At 42.5% G+C, this 22,537-nt stretch overlaps 2 protein-coding genes across 5 annotated transcripts; one reads left to right on the forward strand and one right to left on the reverse strand.

The window, feature by feature from the left end:
• Positions 1–111: 111 nt before the first annotated feature.
• On the reverse strand, positions 112–9,802 carry hoxa3a (homeobox A3a). 4 transcript variants are annotated; one of them, XM_062529230.1, is made up of 3 exons: positions 9,591–9,797; positions 5,283–5,766; positions 112–1,320 (listed from the first exon to the last, which is right to left on the reverse strand). In XM_062529230.1, the coding sequence occupies exons 2-3, from the start codon at positions 5,653–5,655 to the stop codon at positions 551–553; spliced, it is 1,143 nt and encodes a 380-aa protein (XP_062385214.1). In that variant the 5' UTR covers positions 5,656–5,766; positions 9,591–9,797; the 3' UTR covers positions 112–550. The 4 variants fall into 4 exon arrangements, with proteins under 4 accessions (XP_062385214.1, XP_062385213.1, XP_062385215.1 ...); XM_062529229.1 differs by lacking the exon at positions 9,591–9,797 and adding an exon at positions 6,935–7,332; XM_062529231.1 differs by lacking the exon at positions 9,591–9,797 and adding an exon at positions 6,224–6,244.
• Positions 9,803–12,253: 2,451 nt separating this feature from the next.
• evx1 (even-skipped homeobox 1) lies at positions 12,254–16,715 on the forward strand. Its single transcript, XM_062529597.1, has 3 exons — positions 12,254–14,047; positions 15,118–15,350; positions 15,769–16,715. Exons 1-3 carry the CDS (start codon positions 13,675–13,677, stop codon positions 16,306–16,308), a joined length of 1,146 nt encoding a protein of 381 aa, XP_062385581.1. The 5' UTR covers positions 12,254–13,674; the 3' UTR covers positions 16,309–16,715.
• The last annotated feature ends 5,822 nt before the right edge of the window (positions 16,716–22,537 follow it).

Genomic DNA, 22,537 nt, shown 5'->3' on the forward strand with positions numbered 1-22,537 from the left:
ACAAAAACAATGGAGACGTTGTCTCCACACTGTAAACATTGTTTTCCAAAAATGCGAATTTAATCTCATCATTTTCAACATTAAAACAAAAGTACTCGATTTCGAGCAGCATGACAGACAACATTTATTGAAAATCAAATACATCCTTTTGCTTTGCTCTGTATTTCATTCATGATTGCACGTCAGTGAAGTTAAGTTCGAATGCTATTAGCCTGTGGTGCACCTAATAATAACAATGTTGTCTGTATTTTCAGAATTCTTTAAGGATGGTGCCGCCTTATCCCAAAATTTAGCGCATCATTAGACCATCAATGTAAATCCTTAAACCGTGAAGCTAACTGCACTGAGGCAAGCCCTACTAGCACTTCAAAGAATAACATTTTGATCCATCTGCTCTTACATTAGACAAACATTATGTTCACTAGATGTGGTTGCCTAGCCGACGTCAGCGTATGCCAAGAGTTCATACAGTGGGCAAAGAACTCCACAACCTGCAGAACTAGGAAAAGGGAGGTGAGGCCTTCGGGACATATAGGGTCTTGTTGCCCCATCAAAGATGGGTAAGTCTGGGTAATTCCTGGATCATTCCCTGGGAGTAGTGCAATGTTGGATCTGTGTATGTGCAAGGGTCGGGATCGCAGGAATGGTTGTTACCTAAAATGGTCTCCCCAGTGTAGTCCATGCAGTCAGAGGGATGGTGAAGGTGACGTGTCTGTCCAACTGATGATGGATCAGTGTTAGCTTCTTGGACTGAGCAGCAGTCGTTTCCCTGAGAACCTCTCTGTCCGTGTGTCCATCTGCTGCTGTCTCGTAGACCATTCGTCTCGTAATTGGTCGCGGTGCTTTTACTCACGTTCTCTGAGCACTGGCCTTCGAAGGATGCATCGCCTACCAGTGGAGACGGATGCGACGCAAAGTAATTGCATGCGTTGGGATGGGATTTACTGCTATACGTAGGAGATGGTGGTTCAAAACGCATGTTGTGGTGGGCAGGATGGACTGGGTATCGATAGCCGCCTCCTCCAGTGACCGCACCCGCGGACTGCAGCTTTGGACTACAGGGCGACTCTTGCGTAGCAGGTGTCATGCGCGCGTCCCGTTGATCCTTCTTGTGCTTCATTCTCCGGTTTTGAAACCAGATCTTTATCTGCCGCTCAGTGAGGTTCAACAGGTTCGCCATCTCCAGGCGCCGTGAACGGCAGAGGTAGTGACTGAAGTGGAACTCCTTCTCCAACTCTAAGAGCTGCGCGCCGGTGTAGGCTGTCCGGGCGCGCTTTGAGCTGGCGTAATCCGGCCGACTCTCAGCTAGGTAGTTCTCCACTGTGGGATGAGAAATATGAGAGTAATTTGCATTGCAAAAAAATCACTTCAGCCTTAAGCTTTTCATACCAGAGGTGATGAGTCGATCAAACAGTAATTACTTAATTCTCACTCACTTAATTACTTTAATATTTCGTTTAACAGTGTTTACGCTTATTTTTAGAACTCACAATAGCACACACTATTGTAATACTTGCACTTAGGGTATAAACCTAAGCCTTACACTTTAGGTTTAGGCTTACAACTCAATTATAATGTGGGAGGAATTCTGATTACTGCGTGACCTCTTCATCTGAGCAAAATACTCCGAGGCCCAGCAGTCCAAATTAGGCTGTAGGCCCCCCTGGCACACATTATGCGCTTTAATAACAACATCTAAAGCGTACATGGACACTCCATATTTCAAACCGTCAAACCATAATCTATTGACTGTTGTTTGGCGACCAAAAGGAGAGATGAGCAGGGGGTAGGCTATTTCAAAAAGGAGATTTCACATAGGCCTACACTGACGACTAAATCCGAGCTGTCGGTTCCAAAACACCGATTATGAATGAGTTCAATCGTTCACGGCGAATTCATAAGACGTCATCTAGTGAAAACAGCGAAACGAAAAGCCCCGTGTTTTGCAGAGGCGGAGTAGAACCTTCTGCTCCAGGCTTCCGAGGAGGGGAGAGCTATAATAACAAAAAAAACTGCCTCTGCTGCGAACCGAGGCCTCGCTTGTTTTGCTAATTACGTTAATCCGTTAGTCTGGCTATCACCATACTAAACCCAAGGGTATGGGGAGTCTGCGCTTTATTTCTACTGCACAAGAGGTGTGATCAATGGGCATCGTTCAGATGACTCCGTACGCTTGGATAGTCCTTCAACCAATCAGTCCGACGATCCGGTGCAGCTTTTGGATAAACTAGTTTGTGATGGAGCCAAAGGTTGAGGACAGGAAGCAGGGGAGATAGATGTATGGTTTCCAGCCTGAGGTGCCGGTCGAAATCCAAATTTCCCGGCAGGTCAGGCAGGGTTCATTCAGCCTGTTAATCCGTACATGTAGGATGTCATGTTAAAAGCATAATACTGTATTAAATAAATCAGTGGACATTACTGCTTTGTATGATGCTTTTGTTGACTATACTATATGATCTTGTCACAGATTTAGCGCGTCAACCCACGCACGCAAATCTCAATGCCAAAATATCATTAGGCTATCTTAACGCGGGTTCTGCTGTGGGCCACGTTCAACTTTGTTTGCGCTCTAGCATCCGGATCAGGGTACATGTAGATGAGTGTCGGAAGGCATGTGTATCCTATCTCCAAGACCATATCCATCAAAACCTCTTGTAATTGCACATAGGCCTAACATTAAGAGCGAACACGTTCATTTTTGTTCCTTAAATATCCCGGTACAACCGCACATCATGTCCTGGCCCTGGTCATTTCGCCTTCACGTTTGTGGTAAGATGTGGAGCGTCACATATCTAGGAATTATTCAAATAAAAATCAGTTTTAAACACCAACACCATTAAGAGAGCGTCCAAGAAGTATACGTGACCTATAGCCTATCCACGAGACCTACTTGGGCATGTATGCCGTGGAAACCTTTCCAGTAGACATGATCTGCCTTGTTTAAGGACGTCGCTGTAATGGGCACTTGCGTCCCATCAATGCAGCCAAACACGTTTGGAAAGCCTGAAATAGCTCATTAAAGCACATTGATTTAAAGCTCACCAGCAAAGATAACTTCGGTGCAAATTTGGGAAAACAAGAAACAAGTGACGCTGGCCTGCCAGTTGGTGAAACTCCACATTAATGATCCTTGTGCGTTTGTGGTCAGGACAACGAGTGAATGAGCAGATGTCGCTTTGGCGCAATATGGCAAACTTTACGCACCAATCGACAAACCGCTGCTTTGCTGACGTGCGCCTGTTTAAAACATATTTTATCCCAATACCATCCGCATTCTTACACAAACTAAGTGAAAACACAGATACCTAACTGAGCTGCTATTTCAAAAGCAACACATTGTGCCAAGGTCACTACTCCCAATAACACAACAAACCAAGGATGGAAAAAAATACATGAAAGTGTTTTTAAAATAAAATATAAAATACCCTAATCAAATCAAAAATAAAGTACAAAATAGCCGTGCCATATGTCAAAATAAATTACTGTATTTCTGTATTTTGAAAATACTAAAATTAGAATTTAGGTCTATTTAATCTTTTCCTTCATCAGTACACTGACACTGTTTAGGTGGACAGTGTTTGAGAGCAACAGCTTTTCTCTGCTTATGAGACATGCCATAAATCTGCAGTCGACAGATCAACTATGTTTACCTGCCTGTTACATCTCCTAGCCGGAAGTATCAGAGATTAACTCAAAAAGTCACAACTGAACTTGTGAAGTGGCATAAAGTGGAGACAAACCCCTGACATTTATGTGACTTCTATTCTATGTTATTGTCGATGCATGGCCAGATTGCTTGATATTGCACTGTGTTAATCAAGCAATCAAGTCTTCTGTTAATCAGAAAGGATCCTGACCATTTTTGTTGTTTTTTAGCTGACTGTGTACCGTGTATGCATTAAATGGTGTTATATTGACACCAAGGGGGATAAATATTAGTTTGAGACGGAGTGCATTGTGTGTGGGAGCGACCTACACATTATTCATCTTGACTTGCACTGGATCATCTTCCTGAATCTCAATATTCTGGTCACAACAAGTCTGGGTCGGTTATTTTAAGTCGGCACCAGTCAGAGACTTCATTCATTGTGTTGCACTTTTATGATGTCATCACATTACCAAAAGTGTTGGTTTTACCAAAAGTATTTTTAAAGTTTTTTTTTTTTTTTTTTTTGAACAAAAATAGATATTTGGTATTTTGAAAGTATTTTAAAACAAAACACAAAGGCATTTTCTTGAACCCAATAAAATTAAAATGACAAAATACTATTTTACATCTAATCCATATTTTAGATACACATATCATAAATAGGCCTACCGCCCTGAGTGCACACATGCGATGATCTCAGTTAAGTGAAATAACTTGATTGCAGAGAATTTCCAGAAAAACACTGATTTGAGCCACTGCTTATCAGAAAGTGGTAGAATACCATGGAATTATGAACTACAGATTTATAGTAGATGTACGGGCTGGTCATATCTGAGAAATTACACACAGGCTTCTCTCTCCACCCTTCTTCTCCTGTATTTGATCAGTGCTCTTTTGAAGTTGAACTAGATAGATAGATAGATACTTTATTGATCCCCAAGGGGAAATTCAAGAGTTCAACTAGTTTAGTGTTTAGCTACTAGCTACAACAAAGTATTGTTAACTACTGTCTTATGTCATGTGGTAGGTCATACACATGATCTTATGCGATCGTGTAAACAATAATCAAACCAAATCAACTGCATCCTAGACTATAAGCTATGACACGTTTTAACCAGATAAGTCAATGTTGCCGTTTTTGTTCCTGTAAAGAGTCTCACGCCCATGCCATTGTCTATCGCTGCCCACATGGCATCATCATGCCCCCTTTGCCCCCTCTCTCTTTGGGCTGCTCTGAATGCATTCGTTTACATGGACACATGGAGCCATGATAATAATATAGCCACACAAAGGTTTTTGAATATTTGCTACTTTGGTCACAATATGTACAAATGTCTTTTTATATGTGTATAGTAGCTGTAATTTGTTCAACCCTCAATGGCATAAGATAGAATGGCACACAGAAAGAAGAAGGGAAAAAACAGTAGGCTATTGTGAGACATTATTGTTTAAAAGAAAATATATACACATATCACCCCATGTGTTCATGAATTTGTAGATATAATAATTAAACCCAATCTAATGTTGTAAACGTCCCAAGTAGTTGATCAAAGGCTAAAGAGCATATTCAAATAAAGAATGAGAGGTTGCTCAATGCAGCTGTGTGTGATGTGTCCGTTTGTTCAATGATCACCTGAGTGTGTTTTCTGTTTCGTGCTCTGGCGAGACTCCTTCATCCAAGCGAAAACTTGTTTGGCGGGCGTTTGTAAGTCTTGCCGAAGATCCTTGGGAGCCGACCTACTGCTCGGAATATCAGAAGCCTGAGAATTGGGAGACTGCAAGTGCAGGTTGCTGCTGAGGATGGGTGATGTTATGGAGGACTGGTTATTAACACTGCACTGGCAGCCGTCAGGACCTTGTCTTGATTTATGAGGGGCCGTGGAGTAGTCACCAGTAGACTGCAAAGCACACGCAGCAACCTGGGGATATCTCTGTCCTCTGCCAATACAACTGGGGCCATTTCCACACAGATATTGGTTGCTGTTGTAGAAGGTGTCTTTTTGCATGACTTTCAACTTCAGTGTTTGGTTTTTAAACTGTCACAAATCCTTAGAAATCATAAAGTCCTTGGATGGGTCGTCAAGTTGTGTCTCTCCACCAAGCCCTTCTTCGGTGAACTTTGGGATGAAAGGAGAAATTATGATTGAGGTAAGAGTAAAAATAGTGTCTACAGGTTTACCAGTCATGTTAATTATGGCCTGACAGTACAGAAGTAGGCCTGCACAGCACAAAATTGACCTGATAGTTCACTTAACAACACAAGCACACACATACCCAGAGAAATGGGCTAGATCAGTGTAAAAAATGCCTTTTGAAAATAGGCATTTAAAAATGATGCCAGTATGGCATATGACTGATAATCAGTGCAATCCCTCTCATCTTTCAGTTACAAACATAGTAGGCCCACACTTATACAGGATATATAGCATTTAACTTATAGTAATGGGTACACTGATGAAGTGTCATTATACACAGATGGCATTATGCTCAGTAATGTGTTGGCCAATTGTATCCATTTTTTCCTGTTTGCAGTTATTTGTGACAGCATTTTAGTAAACTTAGGCGTGTCCATACATAAACCCGTAAGGCATATCAACCACAGCCAGGCCTATACCCATTAGGTCCCATAATATCCTACACTATACTGCTACGTGATGATGCCGGTGTTCAACGTTTGATCCACCCTCCTGCCTCACCCGTCTGGTGGTGTCCCAAGACCTAAAAGAACAGCATTCTATCTGTCTGCATGCTCACAAGATAGATGGGAGACTATGACCACAGAAACCTGAAAAACCGGCGGCTCTCTGTGACTACCATCATCTCGCCAGCGCACAATAATGGCTGCTGTCCAGAGAAACTACGACTGATGCATGGGGTCAGCTAACGTAGGCTATTCTGTGTAGGTCTATATTTCACAGCTCAATACATCAAATGGCACAATATTTTGGCAATAGTTAGAATTCAAAGGTAAGGTCTGTAAAAATCGAAGCTAATACTAATAACTTACGCCTGGTGACTCGAACTGTGCTGTTTTTCCATGTTAGAAACACCAAATGTGACTTACATGTTATAAACACCACAGCAGACGTCAAACGAAACTAGGAATGAGAGGCGCCGAAGCCATGTAACAAAGGGACAGGGTACGTGCGTGTTGGCGCGGCGCGCTAATGGCTTACATGTGAACTCTTCCTGAACCGACATCTCGACATCAATCGAGCAGTCATAAATCACTGGGACATCATCACGCTTTTTAAACGGCTGTGGGAAGAGTCCGTCTTATCTTACCTTTCTTTACCCAGGCGAGCAGGGCTGACCCAGAGCAGGGTGCAAACTTCTTATTCGGTGAAACCAATCGATCATCAAAAAGGAAACCGAAGAAAAGTTTGAGGCAAGCTGCTCGCTCGCACGCTATTTCTGTGGCAGGGCACCGATGTCAAGAAGGAAACAGCTCGAGGTACGGAGTGGTAACACGCTCAGAAATTCAATCTCAGCTCAGCAGAGGTCAGTGCAGAGGGTATGGCTATTTGTGCCCTTGCTGCGTTTATCACAATGCTCTTTGAGTAGCTATCGTCCTCTGTGTGTCCATCAAACCTGTATCATTAGCATTCTCTCTCTCTCTCTCGCGCGCTCTCTCTCTCACACTCACACACACACACACACACACACACACACACACACACACACACACACACACACACGCACACACAGAGACTCACTCACTCACTCACTCACTCACTCACTCACTCACTTAACCAATCAATCTCTCTGTCCCCCCTCTCTCTCTCTCACCCACTCACACACATACACATGCACGCACAACAAACACACATGCACGCAGACACAATTTAAAACAAGACATATCAAGAAGAACAAAAAGCTATGCCTGTAGCTGTCCTGTAGCCTCTAATTAATCAAATCATCTTGACATTTCGGCTGAACAGGCGGGTATGATTCAGTACTTCAGTAGAATAAAGGTGAACTGATTTATGGCAAGCTAAACTGTATTTTTTGGAAGTGAGTCAAGTTATTATGAATAAGACATTTGATAATGCGCATGGGTATTTCAGTAAAAATAAAATGTAATGTAGCCTATGTACTGTGTGCCCGTGCAGTGTCAAGGTTTTCCTGGCCAAACCGGTGTTGGTCAATAATAGCCTCTTCACAGGTTAAAGACATGGGTTACTTCCCCATATTTCCATTTATATTGGTTCTCTTTTGGGCTAAGTTAGTGTTATGCTCGCAGTATAGAAATGTAAATACAAATAATGGCTAATATGGTCTCAGTTTCATCAGAAGATCGCCCTTTTCAATAAAGCGTAATTTCTAACACTTTACTGAGGCGCGTAAAAAAATCGCCCAATTTACCTGACTTTTCCGTCTGCGCCAAGTGTTGTCTGCGCACACGAGACAGCTTTGTGAAGATGCGCTAAAAAGACACTGAACAAAATGAGTTTCAGGACAAAATTGTTTCAGAATCACTGGGTGTAGGCTACAAGGGCATAGGCCGACAGGTGTAGGGCGCGTCAAGTGGCCCACTGAGTTGAGAAAGATTATGGACCGTTTTGATCGTTTTTACCATTTTATCCTTTAACAGCACAATAATTGAAAAAAAAAACATTTTTTCCTCTCATTTTGTTTTTTATTGTTTAACACATTTCTGTTTCAACCAAAGCGGAACGTGGAATTCAATTAGTGATAGACCTATAGGCCTATTAGCCTACGGAGTTTCTGTAAAAATGTAGGCTAAACAGTTTCTTTCTTTTCCTTTTGTCTTAGCCTATACATCTCATAAAAGCTACTGGACAATAGTAAAATCATTATCGTAATACAAATCATTACATTACATGTTTGTCTTGACCATTTTAAATCTAAATCCAAATCGAAGCGTTTTAAGCGTCGAAGCGTCGGATTCATAAATAAAATATTATGTCGCAAAATGTACTACTAGGCTAATACTAGCATTCTACTACTTCTAATAATAATGATGATAATAATCATAACAATAACATGGTAATAGGTTATACTATTAGCATTAATTAATCACTAAGATATAATTATTATTATAACCCTATTGTTATTATTAATTTACTAGCCTAGGCTAGGCCTATGTCTACAAAATTACACTCTGCCTCATTTTTAAGGTTACTGTATGTTTAGCTAAATACTATGATTAAGCATAGGGCTACTGATCAATAGGCTAATATAAAAGATACGAATTATTGGTGCGAATATCGTTTGGCCAGAAAACGGACGTCGACATAAAGTAGGCCTCACAATGTGGTTTGAAATTGTAAAATACTGTGCATTGTTTATTGTGTCTATATTTTCTCTTTGATTTTCTCTTTGCTTTGTTTTTTTGCGTTGATCCTGGTGTGATAGGTCGAAAATGAACTTGCTCCCCAACTCAACTCCCGCCCCTGCTGTTATATGCGCCCTACCTCCGTATCAAGAGACGGAAGGACTCGCATGTTCATCATTTCTCCACCAAGTGCTTGAGATAGCGCTCACGTGTAACAGCGCAATACACTGCATTTACGAGATCTGAAAGCAGATATTGCACTTTCTTGTTTAAATGATGTCGGTTTGCCAGCATAACACGATAGGCTTGTTTCGGTGACGCGATGGGCAATGATTAGCTATGTAGGCCAAGTGGCATAGGCCAAGGAATACATAACCTTTGCTGTTGTAGAAGAGAATAGTGTAGTCTTTTGGTACATCCATTTAGGTGGCCTAAACGTGCCGCAAAGCCTAAAGACAAGCCAGGGTGCTATCATGCATGCTGGTTTGTCTTTAGGCTGTATGTGTATGCCTAAATCAGTTAGGCATACAAAGCCACCAATATATCGACTACATTTAAGCCAACAGTTTGCATGTAAAAAAAATCCAAGATGCTCTTCCGTTAAAATGTCCCTTTATGGACTATGGGCTGAGATGAACTCACCTAAACGCATGCAATACATCAGTCCTGTGGGAATGTAGGCTACCATCGGCCCAGAGCCCTGCGTTCAGGAAAGAGTCTGCTATTCCATTCCAGGATCGACTACTAGTACTATTAGTATGTATATTATTACAGCGTTTAGGATTATGTTGTAGCAGACTGCGAGACTTCATGGCAAAGATAGCGCGCACGTTCCAAGTGTCCTTATAGTCCCAACTCTGAGGTGAGCAGTTGCTGAAGGGGTTCTTTTAACACCCACTGTCATCGCGCTTTCGGATAACAGCCAGGTTGCAACAGGGAGGAGATGGAGGCCGCACGGCGGGAACACTCGTAACGCCCTCACAATCATCATTATTGAGAGGGCTTGTCGTCGCGGGAAAGCCCGTTTCATGCTTCATATGTTGATCACTCATTGCCAAACTCCCAGTTTGGTCCCAGTCCCAGTCCCAATTATGGTGCAACACAATAAAGAGAATGTCCTGAAGCAACAGGAGTTGATTTTCTAATGGCTCTAACAACGGTGTGTCTCGGATTTATTCCGTCAGATATTGATGTTCCTAAAAATAAATCACATGCATGCCTGACGATCGAGGACCTATCTGGCCTGGCATTGGGCAGGCAGGATAGGCAGCAGGGAACTTTTGATCACTCACGGGTCAGTCCAATATCTAGTGTCCATATTTTACTTAAGCCTATATAGAAAACACGCAAATAATAGAATGCTAAAATGAAAATGACTGGAATTAAATGAAAACGTGCCTTTAAATATCCGTTAAATTCTTGAGGCGTTTCTCAGAGACACCTGTGCTATTACTTACAATGTGCCTTGTGCGTTTAAGACACTCTTAGCTATTCCACCGTTGCCAACTTGCCACTGGGCATACCTGTATATTTCCCAAATCGAGTGCATATTTTTCGGCACAGTAATTGTTGCATTATAGCATTGTATTTGCAAACACAACAGGGCTTACGTTTAATTTAGATGTAGCAAGTAGTCTATATGTGCACCGCAAAAAAAAAAAAAAAAAAAGATCAAACCAACCCATGCATTAGGAAAAATTATGTTGGGCCACCTTTGTATTACCACGAAAATCGATCCATGCAAACCTGATTCAAACATCTGCACGATGATCCCCGAAACGATTTGGCGTTTGAATATTCAGCATCAGTGCATCACATTCTGTAAGTCCCATAACTTTGCACCAACATGTAGCCTACTCCGTCCCGTCTTCCTAATATAAAACATTATATGAGCCATAATTATAGGCTATGACCTCACCCTCACTCAGTCATTTGCATATTTGGCTCAGACCACCTATAATGGAATTCCAGTTCCTAAAAGCAGTTTCCTATTTTTCAGAACGTTTTGGAGTGACTTTCGATATGAACACGAGGCATAATCTGCAGGACATTCTTTTAACTGTTTACTTACGCCTGTAGCTGAACTTTACTCCAGTCCCGTGCCTGTTTAAAGAGCTACTTTCAGAACCGTAGGCCCTGTGGACTAGATTAAATAATAAGTGGCTTCCAAATTGGACACTTGAACAGGATGAACTTTTTTTTGTGTAAGTGTGTAAGTGTAAGAGTACTACCTGCTCAGATGTGTGTAGGTAAATACTGACTTTCTGTCATTTACAACATGAATTTAATGGAGTCTTCTATGGGAATGAAGCAATAATGGTTTTCCTCCACAATCATACAAAGCAACACCAAAGAAGATTTGCTCTCGGGGTCCCCCTACAGTTGATTTGCGCAGTAATACACGATTTAAATATGCCTCTTTTGGAACGAAGTATGACTGACATAATGGGGGAATGCACCGACAGCAGTCTGTAGGAAAACATCTCCGAATTATAGCAGCTTTTTTCTCCAAACTAGCGTCAGAGGAATTGCCCCTTATATGTTTTATTTTATTTTACAAACACTGTAAGTTGTTTTGTGTTTATATTAAAGTAATTCCTATTAATTACGTCTGGTCTTCACTGAGGTCAATGTAAAATAAAGTATAGGTCACATGGTACAAACCCCAGGTAAGCAAAACACAAACATGTCCCATTCAAGAGAAACACAAGTGATACAAATGGAGAGGCAGAGAACACTAACACAGAATTTAGCATGACATTTTCCTTGTCATTACATTTCTCCAACAGATGAGGGCGCACAAGGACTATAATACTGCTTACAGACCCAAACAGCAACGATTTGTGAAGCATTACTCCCCTGCAGGTGAACTGTGAAACAGCACTCAAGAGAATCAGGGACATCCTCAAGAGGACCTCGTACATATTCAGGGAAGAGGTGTAGGCTGCTGATGCAGACCAAAGATCCTTCATTACTGACTCCGCTTTAACCCTCTCTGTGCAGACTTAACCAGCAGGCCAGGCTACAGTATTGAACAGGAGCAGGATTTACACAGGATTTGTTGCACAGGGGCATTTTGTGAAATCATTTCTGGATGCTGGATGTATTAAAGCCTTCTCCTGAGCCCTTCTTGTTCCGCATGCTTTCTGTCTGGTCTGACTGGCACAACTTTTCTCTCTCTCTCTCTCTCTCTCTCTCTCTCTCTCTCTCTCTCTCTCTCTCTCTCTCTCTCTCCCTCCCCTTTACCCGCTAGATGCCCATTCTGTGTAGACACTGTAAAAGACACCTTGGCCTCTATAGGCGGCACAGTGAAAACTAACAAAGTGAGGGCAGCCATTCCCCAAACAAAAATGAAGCGCTAAGTAGAGTTTCTCTGGGAGTACTGTGAGGAGTGAACTACCTCTCTGGCATGTTTTGTTAGGTCCTTGGTTACAGTATAGCGTATGTTGCTTTGGAAAAAAGTGTCTGCTAACACATTTAAATACAAACATAAACAAACAGACATGGTTTCCTGCGCAATCGCTAACTGCAGCAGGGAGGATTTTCTCCACTATCCAACAGCTTTGAAAAATCTCCATCCAATCTTTGTCCCCATGTTTACTGTCTTTCTACATCATGTGGAGATCAACTTCAACCAGACTTAATAAGTTAGCCTAGTGGAGCCCAGGTGCATGATTGTGTACTGTGCACTTTTGAAATAAAACAACAACCCCTCAAGACTGTGCTTTAGTCCTATCTTGTCATCAAGTGGCGACTAATGGAAGACACTGGAGAATGTCTAACAATTGTACAAACTAAATAGGTGCAAACTAAATCCTCAACTATCCAGTTGTTTTGGGTCTGTTTCTTGTCTGTGTCATCAGATTTGGAAAAGAGCCACATTGGCACAAACCATACCCTCTTGTCACCCACCATCCATACCCACATTGTCACTGATATACCATAACTGACTGCCAGTGGCAAAGTATTGATAGGCCCACAGTATAATGACATACATTACAGATACATTACATATAATAATGTTATATTATTATAATGTTTAATGTGACATAATAATATATAATGTTAACCTACAGTGCCTATACCCCCCCCCCCCCCCCATATTGCTTTAATAAATGGAAACTTTGTCAATTTAATTCGGCCTCTCTCTCTTTTGCATTAATTTATTAGAAAAACATTCTGTGATTGGATTGATTCAAGCATCCCTCCTAAGTGGCTTCGCTCAGCACACATATGTTGAGATGAAGTGGGGAAAGGAGCTGACAGACACAGACTGACAGATATGCGTTGCAGAATGGAGTAGGCTATCTTTAAAGCATAGCTAACACTTGGAAACAGTTTTAGAACTCGTTTGCTCATTCAAGAAACACCAGATTCCAACCCCCTTTTTAGCAGGCTATGACTTAAGCACTATCGTTATTACTTGAGTCGATTGACCCATTCCAGCTGTAGCTCGTGCCCTGGTTGTTTAGTCATGTCGCATCGACGCGTGGCGTCATCGAGGTTTCTCTTTCGCGTCCCGCTCTCTTTAAAATGACAGGTCGAGGGGAACGGAGGGAGTCAATGGTGATCCCACCCAGAGCTTGCGTCGCGTCGCACTCCTGTGCTGTCGCACCACAGGATCAACACGTCCGCCCCCCTCTCGCTGAGTCAGTCCCGCTCTCGTTGTGTGCACCAGACAGAGTCGGACATTCTCTTTCATATCGTTTGCCGCTGCGCGCCTGAAATGGACATCACAAGGGATATTGTACAGCGCACAGAGAACGGTCAGGTTTTGGTGCGTGGTGCCATATCCGGAGCAGAATTGACGGACACTACCAGGAGCCCCGCACGGGAACCGCACCAGAAGGCTCTTCACGGGACTTGCTCCAGTCCTAGATCCCCATCTTACTTGCAGAGCGGATCAGAGGCAGTCATGATGGAGGGTCCACGGAATGGGAAATACGGAGATACAAGGCCGGCAGGCAAACCCTCACCGATCATCAGTGATAAACCGGAACGTCCCAACAAAGAACCGACCAGCTCAAGCGAGGAGTCCGACTTCTACGAGGAAATAGATGTCAGCTGCACAACTGACATGGAGTACCCGGACAAGCAAGGTAGGCTACAGGGAACATTCTCCCCTCTCATCCTTAACCACACTCACAGCCTTCATATCACAGACAGACTGGCACAATATGCGCAAATAACAATTCAGACAAACGCAGACACATGAACGTGACAGATATAGGCAATACAGGCCTTAATTCTGGATAACTGTGATAAGTGAGCTTAAAAACTGTTATCTTTATCGAATGGTGAACATATTTGACATTCGGTTGAAAGTCCCATGTTATCCAGAAAGTATTATTATTATTATTATTATTATTATTATTATTATTATTATTATTTAGTGTTTTTTGACAGTTATGGTGGTGGTTCTGTTCTTCTATTCTCTACTGTTCTAGCCTTTTATCATTATTAGGCCTGTTATCATTGCTCTTGTTGTTGTTGTTGTTACAATATTATTATTATTATTATTATTATTATTACTATCATCATTATTAGGCTATTGTTATTATTATTATTATGTATTAGGTTATCAGCAAGCATTATCAGCTTCAGAATAACTTCGCCTGGAATGTGATTCTAGGCATTCAATACCGAATGGCTAATACCTACATGCACAATTAAATTCTCATTTATATTTTCCTTTCTTTGCGTAGTGAAACGATCCAATTCATCCATTGATCCAATAGGATGTAGCAAGTTGTAGGCTACATTTCATCATTAGCGTGATGGCCCTGCATTCCAGTTGAGTGAAATAGTTTAAGGGAGAGGTGTTAAATCAGAATCAAATATCTGTTTCAAAGAAAAGGTCATATTAATTAAGTATGTTGATTTGAGACATAGGCCTATTCAACGAATTTCTTCTCCGTACACATAAATGAAAGTTAATTTACCAAGGGCTTCGAAGATCATGTTGTTGTAGGCCAACCGTGATATGGATATGAATCATTCGATTGCATTCGAAGCAGCTTGTGTTCAGGGCCTATTATAAATAAATAAATTAAAAAAAGACATGAACATCGTTGTTGCAGAGGAATAATTATATTAGACATGTGCTGCATATATTGCGCATGCTAAATCTTATTTTAAACAATATGTCTCCTTTTTTAATTAACTAAAGGCAAAGATGTCGACGTTACAAGCCACAACAGCGAGAGCTTGAACACTGGGAAGATGAACTCAAGCCCGGGTGCACTCCCCTACGGAGCCGACCAGATGCGACGGTACCGGACAGCCTTCACGCGGGAGCAGATCGCCCGACTCGAAAAAGAATTCTATCGAGAGAATTATGTTTCAAGACCACGAAGGTGCGAGCTCGCGGCTTCCTTGAATCTACCGGAGACCACAATAAAGGTAAGTTATAATTCTGAAAGAATAGAGGCCTCATTTAATATTGTAAGACTGAAATTGAATTGTCTAGGTAAATGGCTTGTGGCCTCAGATTGATACTGATAGGCCTACACTTTTGCCAACCGGTCTAAGCCCATGTCTTATAGGCCTACTGAAGCTTAACTGAAGCATTTTCATTCATTACGTAGCTGTTCAGTCTATAGAATTGAGCAAGTAATTGTGCAAGTAATGTACAGGCCAGATTCTTTTACATTTACAATATGGAGACTATATTTCTTTCATGACGTGAAAGATAATACTTAATTTAACTGCAAATGTCACTGCAGTTGTAACATGTCTGTTGGCTTGTGTTTATTCAGGCTAGATAATTATGTCATTGCCAAAGCCTAGACTAACAGCCTTTGCGCAATTTCTTTTTCAGGTTTGGTTCCAGAACCGCAGAATGAAGGACAAGCGACAGCGTCTCGCCATGACATGGCCACATCCGGCCGACCCAGCATTTTACACATATATGATGGGCCATGCCGCCACCACAGGCAATTTGCCGTACCCTTTCCCATCCCACCTGCCTCTTCCCTACTACTCACCCATCGGCGGAGTGGGCACGACCACAGCCTCAGCCACTTCTCCGTTCGCCAATCCCTTACGCTCACTGGATAGCTTTCGTGTTCTCGCTCACCCCTACCCTCGACCCGAGCTGTTCTGTTTCCGTCACCCAGCAGTCTACTCCAACACGGGGGCGAGCCACGGACTTGGACCCGGTGAGACCCCCTGCTCTTGTCTGGCGTGCCATGGCACCGGCGGACAAACCAACGGACTTCCGCAGCGGCCTCGCAGCATGGATTTCACTTGTTCCTCCGCAAGCCGGACAGACACCTTCCTTACGTTCTCACCTGCAGTTTTGAGCAAGTCATCATCCGTCTCTTTGGACCAGAGAGAGGAAGTGCCTCTGACAAGATAGAAGCAGTAGGTCCACTGCCTATTTAATTAACACGAACATTTGAAAAGCAAGGCCTCCTTTATCAACCCTCTGCGCACGGGGGAGACGTCCTCTATTTGCAATGAATGAACTGAAAGAACTCGGATACCGCTGTGCTCATGAACACAGTTTTAGCCCTCTGAAATGGGCCTGCTGTAGGCTACGAGCCTTATCTGAAGTTGCATTGGTAACATAGACTAGAATGATTGAGTATTAAATATATTTCAATTTATTACAGACTAATTTCAATCTCATGTAATAGAAAATATGCGTAGTCTATTTATATTTTATTCAAATCAGAACAAGTGCAGGCTAAAGCCTAATGTAGGCATACCAGTGGACCTTGGGGTGTGTGATAAATTAAGCGAGCTGGCTGTGTTGTTTGTGAACCTTGCACTCCTGTCTGAGTTGACCTATACTGGCCAATAAAGCTTTGTTGGTATTACTTTTTCATATGGCCCATTCAAGTCTCATTAGGCTGCCCCTGGTTGGCAGAGGCCTGACGCCCATGCAGATGCTTAGGAAAAAAATAAGGGTTGATGTATGCGGGAAGGGGAATATCTGAATTTTGAATTCATGTAAATGTGGCATATGCATGTAGGATTGTCTGGTGAGGTGCTAACAAGGCGTCAGGGGAACAAGGAGCGGCCCACTTGAGCTTCAGTTGCCTACATCAGGAGGAGAGGGAAATAAGAGTGGGATTTGGGGAGAAATGAGACAGACAGAGGGAGATGGTAATCAGTGGCTTGATATGTGGAGCAACCCGTCTCAGCCAGCCAGTTAATAAACGAATACTTGTGTTTCCCTATACCAGTCTCGTCCCTATGGCAGGCGCTGGGAATTCCATTCTATAAAACAAAACGACTACATTTCCAAGAAAATTCCATACAACTAAAACAGACTTCTTTACCAATCACTACGGCTCTGTCAACGCGGATAGAAGTCGTTAGCTCCTTTCTTTGGCAAACTTGCCAGTCAGACAGGAGATCAGTCTCAGGCGCAGAAGATGAGATGAAGCCTACACAATTGTATAAATGCAATAGAGATAAATACATAACCTATACATTTACGATACTAGACGAGCTCGAGTCAGATTTATTTATCTATTTATTTTATTTTATTTATTTATTATTTTTGGAGGCATAGCAAGGTCTGGTCATCTAATCAACGTTTATCTGAAAGCATTAATCTCTAGGCAACTTAAATAATTTGAGATATTTGAAATATTGTCCACACAACAAATTGCCTCGTGATTTGTGACTGTATATTGTCCCGTATGATTTTTGACGTTTGACGTTTTGCGCGTCATATTTAGTCCCGCGCATTCCCACATTAAATGCATCCGTTATAACTTTCAAGGGGAGTCGCTGCAACCACCTCCAATAGGCAATTGTTTGGGCAGAAAAGTGATTACTGGGGCTGGCGCATATTTCCCTTCCTCTCTTTTACGCCATTCATAAATCATCACACTGAAGTGTGTGTTGCACAAATAGGTTTGGCCTACCGCCCTGGAAGGTGATCGATAAGTCATCCATCCATCAATCAAGGACTGTTTTTCGCCTAGCTTTTCATACTGAAGGTCTCATATGGTGTTGCCACAAAAATATCCTCACAACTGTGAAACAATGTTCAGGCTATTTTGCAAATATCTGGCATCCAAGATAGGTTATACAAGCAACCAGTAAGATTAAGTCAGGCTATTCACACGCACCAAGATCAAATCAGCCATCCAATTTTCGCGTTGCGCGCGCGCGCGCACGCGCGTGTGTGTGTGTGTGTGTGTGTGTGTGTGTGTGTGTGTGTGTGTGTGTGTGTGTGTGTGTGTGTGTGTGTGTGTGCGTGTGTGCGTGCACATGTGTGTCTTACTGCCACACCCTAACTGTTTGTTCCATTTTATGATCGCCCACTAGAAGGATTCGCCGCCCCATCACGCAACCCATCTTCCACAGTCCCCAACGGAGCAGGCAGATCTGTCTTGATTGATAGCCTTATTAAAAGATGCTCTTGTCCATGTGTCCTCCTTGATTGAAATGCATAAGGTTGGAATAATAGTCTATTCCATTTGAGAGATATCTAATAGGCTCGACGAAAAGCTGGTGCCAAGTATAATGTAGGCATTCAACTATTTCAGCCTGTCATCAGGCCAAAATTATTAAATAAAAATGTTAACAGAGTGATTTGACAGCATTTTGTTAATATCGTACCCTTGCCTGCCATCTATTGATAGTAGAAAGGAAAAGGTTTAATTCTGGAAGCAGAGTCAGGTGCATGATTAACCGAATTATTCTTGAGCATAGGCCCTACATAAGCAAAACCAAACAAACAAACAAAAACACTCCTAAACCAGAGAGAGAGAGAGACAACAGCTACATTGATTGGCCGTGGAAACCTGACAACCAAACACAAGCAAACAGGCATGGGTAACAAATTATCTCAGTGGTCTGGGTGTGAATATAGAATCCACTACCACAACAGTTAGGCATGAGCATAAGGCATGAAAGTCCCACAATAGGCTACATGCGGGGAAGCGAGTAACTCAGCTGTGCTGTCTGTGAAGCTATTAGGACCCCCACATATTTGATGTAGGTGTACAGGGTACGAGAGAGGGGAGGGACAGGGATGTGTGAAAAGAGTGCGCAGTGGTTTAATGATGACGAATGGGAGACTAATGTGCGCTTGCACCAGTCGTAGGGTTCATCTGCTTAAACGTCCTTCCAACAGCATTTAAAAGCGAACACCGCATTAAATCAACTGAGTGTGCAGCATGTTGATTTCTGCTGGTGTCTTCATCAGCGTGACGTAGGCAAGGCAGGCGGTGCTGACAAACAGACATAAACGTCTGCTAGGCCTATATACAAATCTAAAGGAGCATATAAATTACATTTGAGATCCATTGTGTGCATTACCATTATACTTTTTTTCCTCTCATCCAAACTGACATAAGGTTGTGATTGATACATGGTCAATTATTATCCGTTTTTCATGAGAAAGAAAGTATATAATATATGCATAGTATATGTATATGGAAACCATATGGGTAAGAAGAGACAGAAGTTTTACTCCAGTCTAAGATCCTATTTTTGGGATGGGGTATGTACAGTATGTAGTCCCAGGTTCACATTTGTTTCATGGATCTGTTTCAAAGTAACAGAATTATGATCTGAAGCAGATATAAGGACCACAGAGCGAATGATCCACACACATACTGTAGACACCCCATACCCATTAAGGCACAGTTCACAAGCCTGTTCTATCTGCACATTAACGGTGGGTGCTGTGTAGGCATATGTTGCGTACAGCTTAGGGTGTGGGGGTTGCAAGAGGGGGGATGGAACTTGCCAGCATGTCTGTCAGCAGACATTTAGCATCTTTACCGTCCACCGGCAACAAAAATGCACCCGAAATCAATGTGCCGTCGTGACGGCATCGAATCCATCTCTCTCAGCATATCTGTCAGCTCTGCAGTGTATGGAAATATGATGTATAATGGAAATAGTTCATCATTAACCAGCAAGTGGTGTCCTCTCTCTGACCTGAACCAAAATGCTGCACATAACAGGAGAGATGGAAGGGGAGAGAGGAAGAGGGAAAAGGAGGAAGAGATAGAGAGAGGGAAAGAGAAAGAGAGTGGACACAAATGGTCCCTTGCAGAGAGAAGTCAGAACATACATACAGTAGGTCTATAGCCAGGCCAAATACTTTTCTCTGGAAATTTTTTTTATTGTTCACTTCGGAAATCAAAACACAACATCAAAGTTGTAGTAAAATGAACAGGCCTAAATTTGAGTACGTCTTTACATCTTAAGGTGAATGTCTGCCCCTCTATCACACCCTCCATGTCCTCTACTACTCCACTCATCCCTCTCTCACTCCCTCTCTCTCTCTGGGCCATCCCTCAGTGTGTGGGTTAAGGGGAAATCTATATGTGATCTCCAGAGATGATGCTCAACCCCTAATAGCTGTCGCTAATAGCTTTACACACAACTCACTCGCATTTTTCCTCCCACCCCTGACGGTGTGGGGGTCACTACCTATTCATATCACACACACACACACACACACACACACACACACACACACACACACACACACACACACACACACACACACACAGAGAGAGAGAGAAAGAGAGAGAGAAAGAGAGAAAGAGAGAGAACACTGCACTTTGTGCATGAGAGACAGTGACTGGTCCATCACTGATAGGAAAGTAAAATCAAGTTGAAGCTAGTTTCTAATGACCACAAATCTCAAAAGTGGACAAAGAAATGTGATGAGCCTGATTAGCTAGAGACGAAGGCACACAGGATCACATGTGACGTGGTCTCATTTAGCTATAAAGACACACACACACTCACACAGACACACAACACGCACGCACGCACGCACGCACGCACGCACGCACACACACACACACACACACACACACACACACACAAACTTGACCAACAAAATGTCTCTCTCACTCTCAGTCCCCAACCTCACGACCACATACACAGCTTTCTCCATCACTCTCTCTTCACTCTTTCCCACACTTTTTTTCACTCACTCTGTTAGTCTTTGTTGAGGAACATCCAACTCGTGCGACATTGTTTAAAATAATTTAATAAGCACTCTCTTTTATGGACCAGACAGTCCATTTTTTTATGGCAGCACACACAGTTCTGCTGTGCTTAGCATCACTCTTCTCAGTTTTATTTTACAGCATACAACTCACTACTCTACTATGCAGTAGCCAGCATTCAGAGAAACCTTTTTCTTTCCTCCTGAAGCTGTATGATATCACAAACATGCGTCCACCTGCACAAAACACAGATGCACAGCATACTGGCCTGCATATACTGTAAGCTCTAATTAAAACATTTTTTTTAAAAAAAAACTTGTTCACTCCCTCACTCCCTCTCTCACTTACTCACTCACTTCACTACGTATTTTAAAGGTTTGCAAGGTAAATTTTGCAGTGTTTTGACAGCGATGTCAGATTGATTGAAATGGATGCTCATTATTCAAGAAGCAGCTGTCCAAACAAGTGTTTATGGGTAGTTTTTATTCCATTGTGAATTCACGTGCATTGGCTAGAAGTGCTTGGAAGTGTTTCATTTTATTTCAGGCTTTATCAGAATATTTCTGTCTCATTCGTCTTCAATCCTACTGATTCCTGACCACAAACACACTAGTGACACATCAAGCATTAGTATTACACACACTAGAGTGGCTGCTAATTAGGTATATTGTTGGCTTTAGTATATAGCCTAGCAAATTGAAAGCTAGCCATTGAAATAACTCCCTCTCTCCAGTTACATGAAATACCTCTTTGGATGTAAACAAGGTCACAGTGACCTTGACCTTTGAATGGCAAAATCTCCGTCCGAGTGAATCAAATTGTACCAAATTTCAATTTCTGTTGACCTGACAGGCACGAGTAAATTACATGGTAATGCACCAAACAGCAGGATATGGATAAACAGTAGAGGCCCTTGCAATGTTATATGGACTAAGACCGAGACAATCACACCAGTAGAGGCCAGACAGGTGGAGCAGATCACGTTGAGATTGATGGAGCCATAAGGTAAGGCGGCTATGGAAGGCAAATGGAAAAAAACATGATAAGGGGGGGGGGTGAGAATGAACAGCAAAGAGGGGTGATTAGACTGGGGGAGAGGGGGTGACGGCAAACCAGCAGTCTATTGATTTCAGAAAGAGGAATGCACAGGAGCGCGCTGTGTGAGGGGTTGTGGAGGAGAGACGAGCCCGATACAGCTTGAGGAGTCTGAGGACTGAACAGGGGAACACACAAGCAAAATGGTGCTCTGGAGGAGCGGGGGCAGGGATGGGTCCCAAACGGAGAAGAGCTAGACGTGCACCATGGGAGATCAGGAATGACAGGGAAGGCCTGGGAAGACCGGGAAGACCAGTTACTAGCCAAGAGAGAGGCGGCATGACATTACGTCATCAAGACAGAATGAGCTGTAATAGTCATTTTAAGATATTACCGCACAATGACTGAGTCAAGAGTTGTCTGAATGGAGATCCAAATGTGGTGGAGTAACCAGACTTTACAACAATAATGATAGCTGTCGGGTAAACCTAGCTGATAAGTATGAATTGAGGCAGCAAAAATATTCAGTTAATCTATCCAAGAGATGCTTCAGACATGTAAATGCTGACCAAAACAGACAAGTCCCACTACAACATGACTCAGAAAAAAAGACCA

This window comes from Sardina pilchardus, chromosome 24 (genome assembly GCF_963854185.1).
Source record: "Sardina pilchardus chromosome 24, fSarPil1.1, whole genome shotgun sequence".
In the NCBI taxonomy this organism is placed as follows: domain Eukaryota; kingdom Metazoa; phylum Chordata; class Actinopteri; order Clupeiformes; family Clupeidae; genus Sardina; species Sardina pilchardus.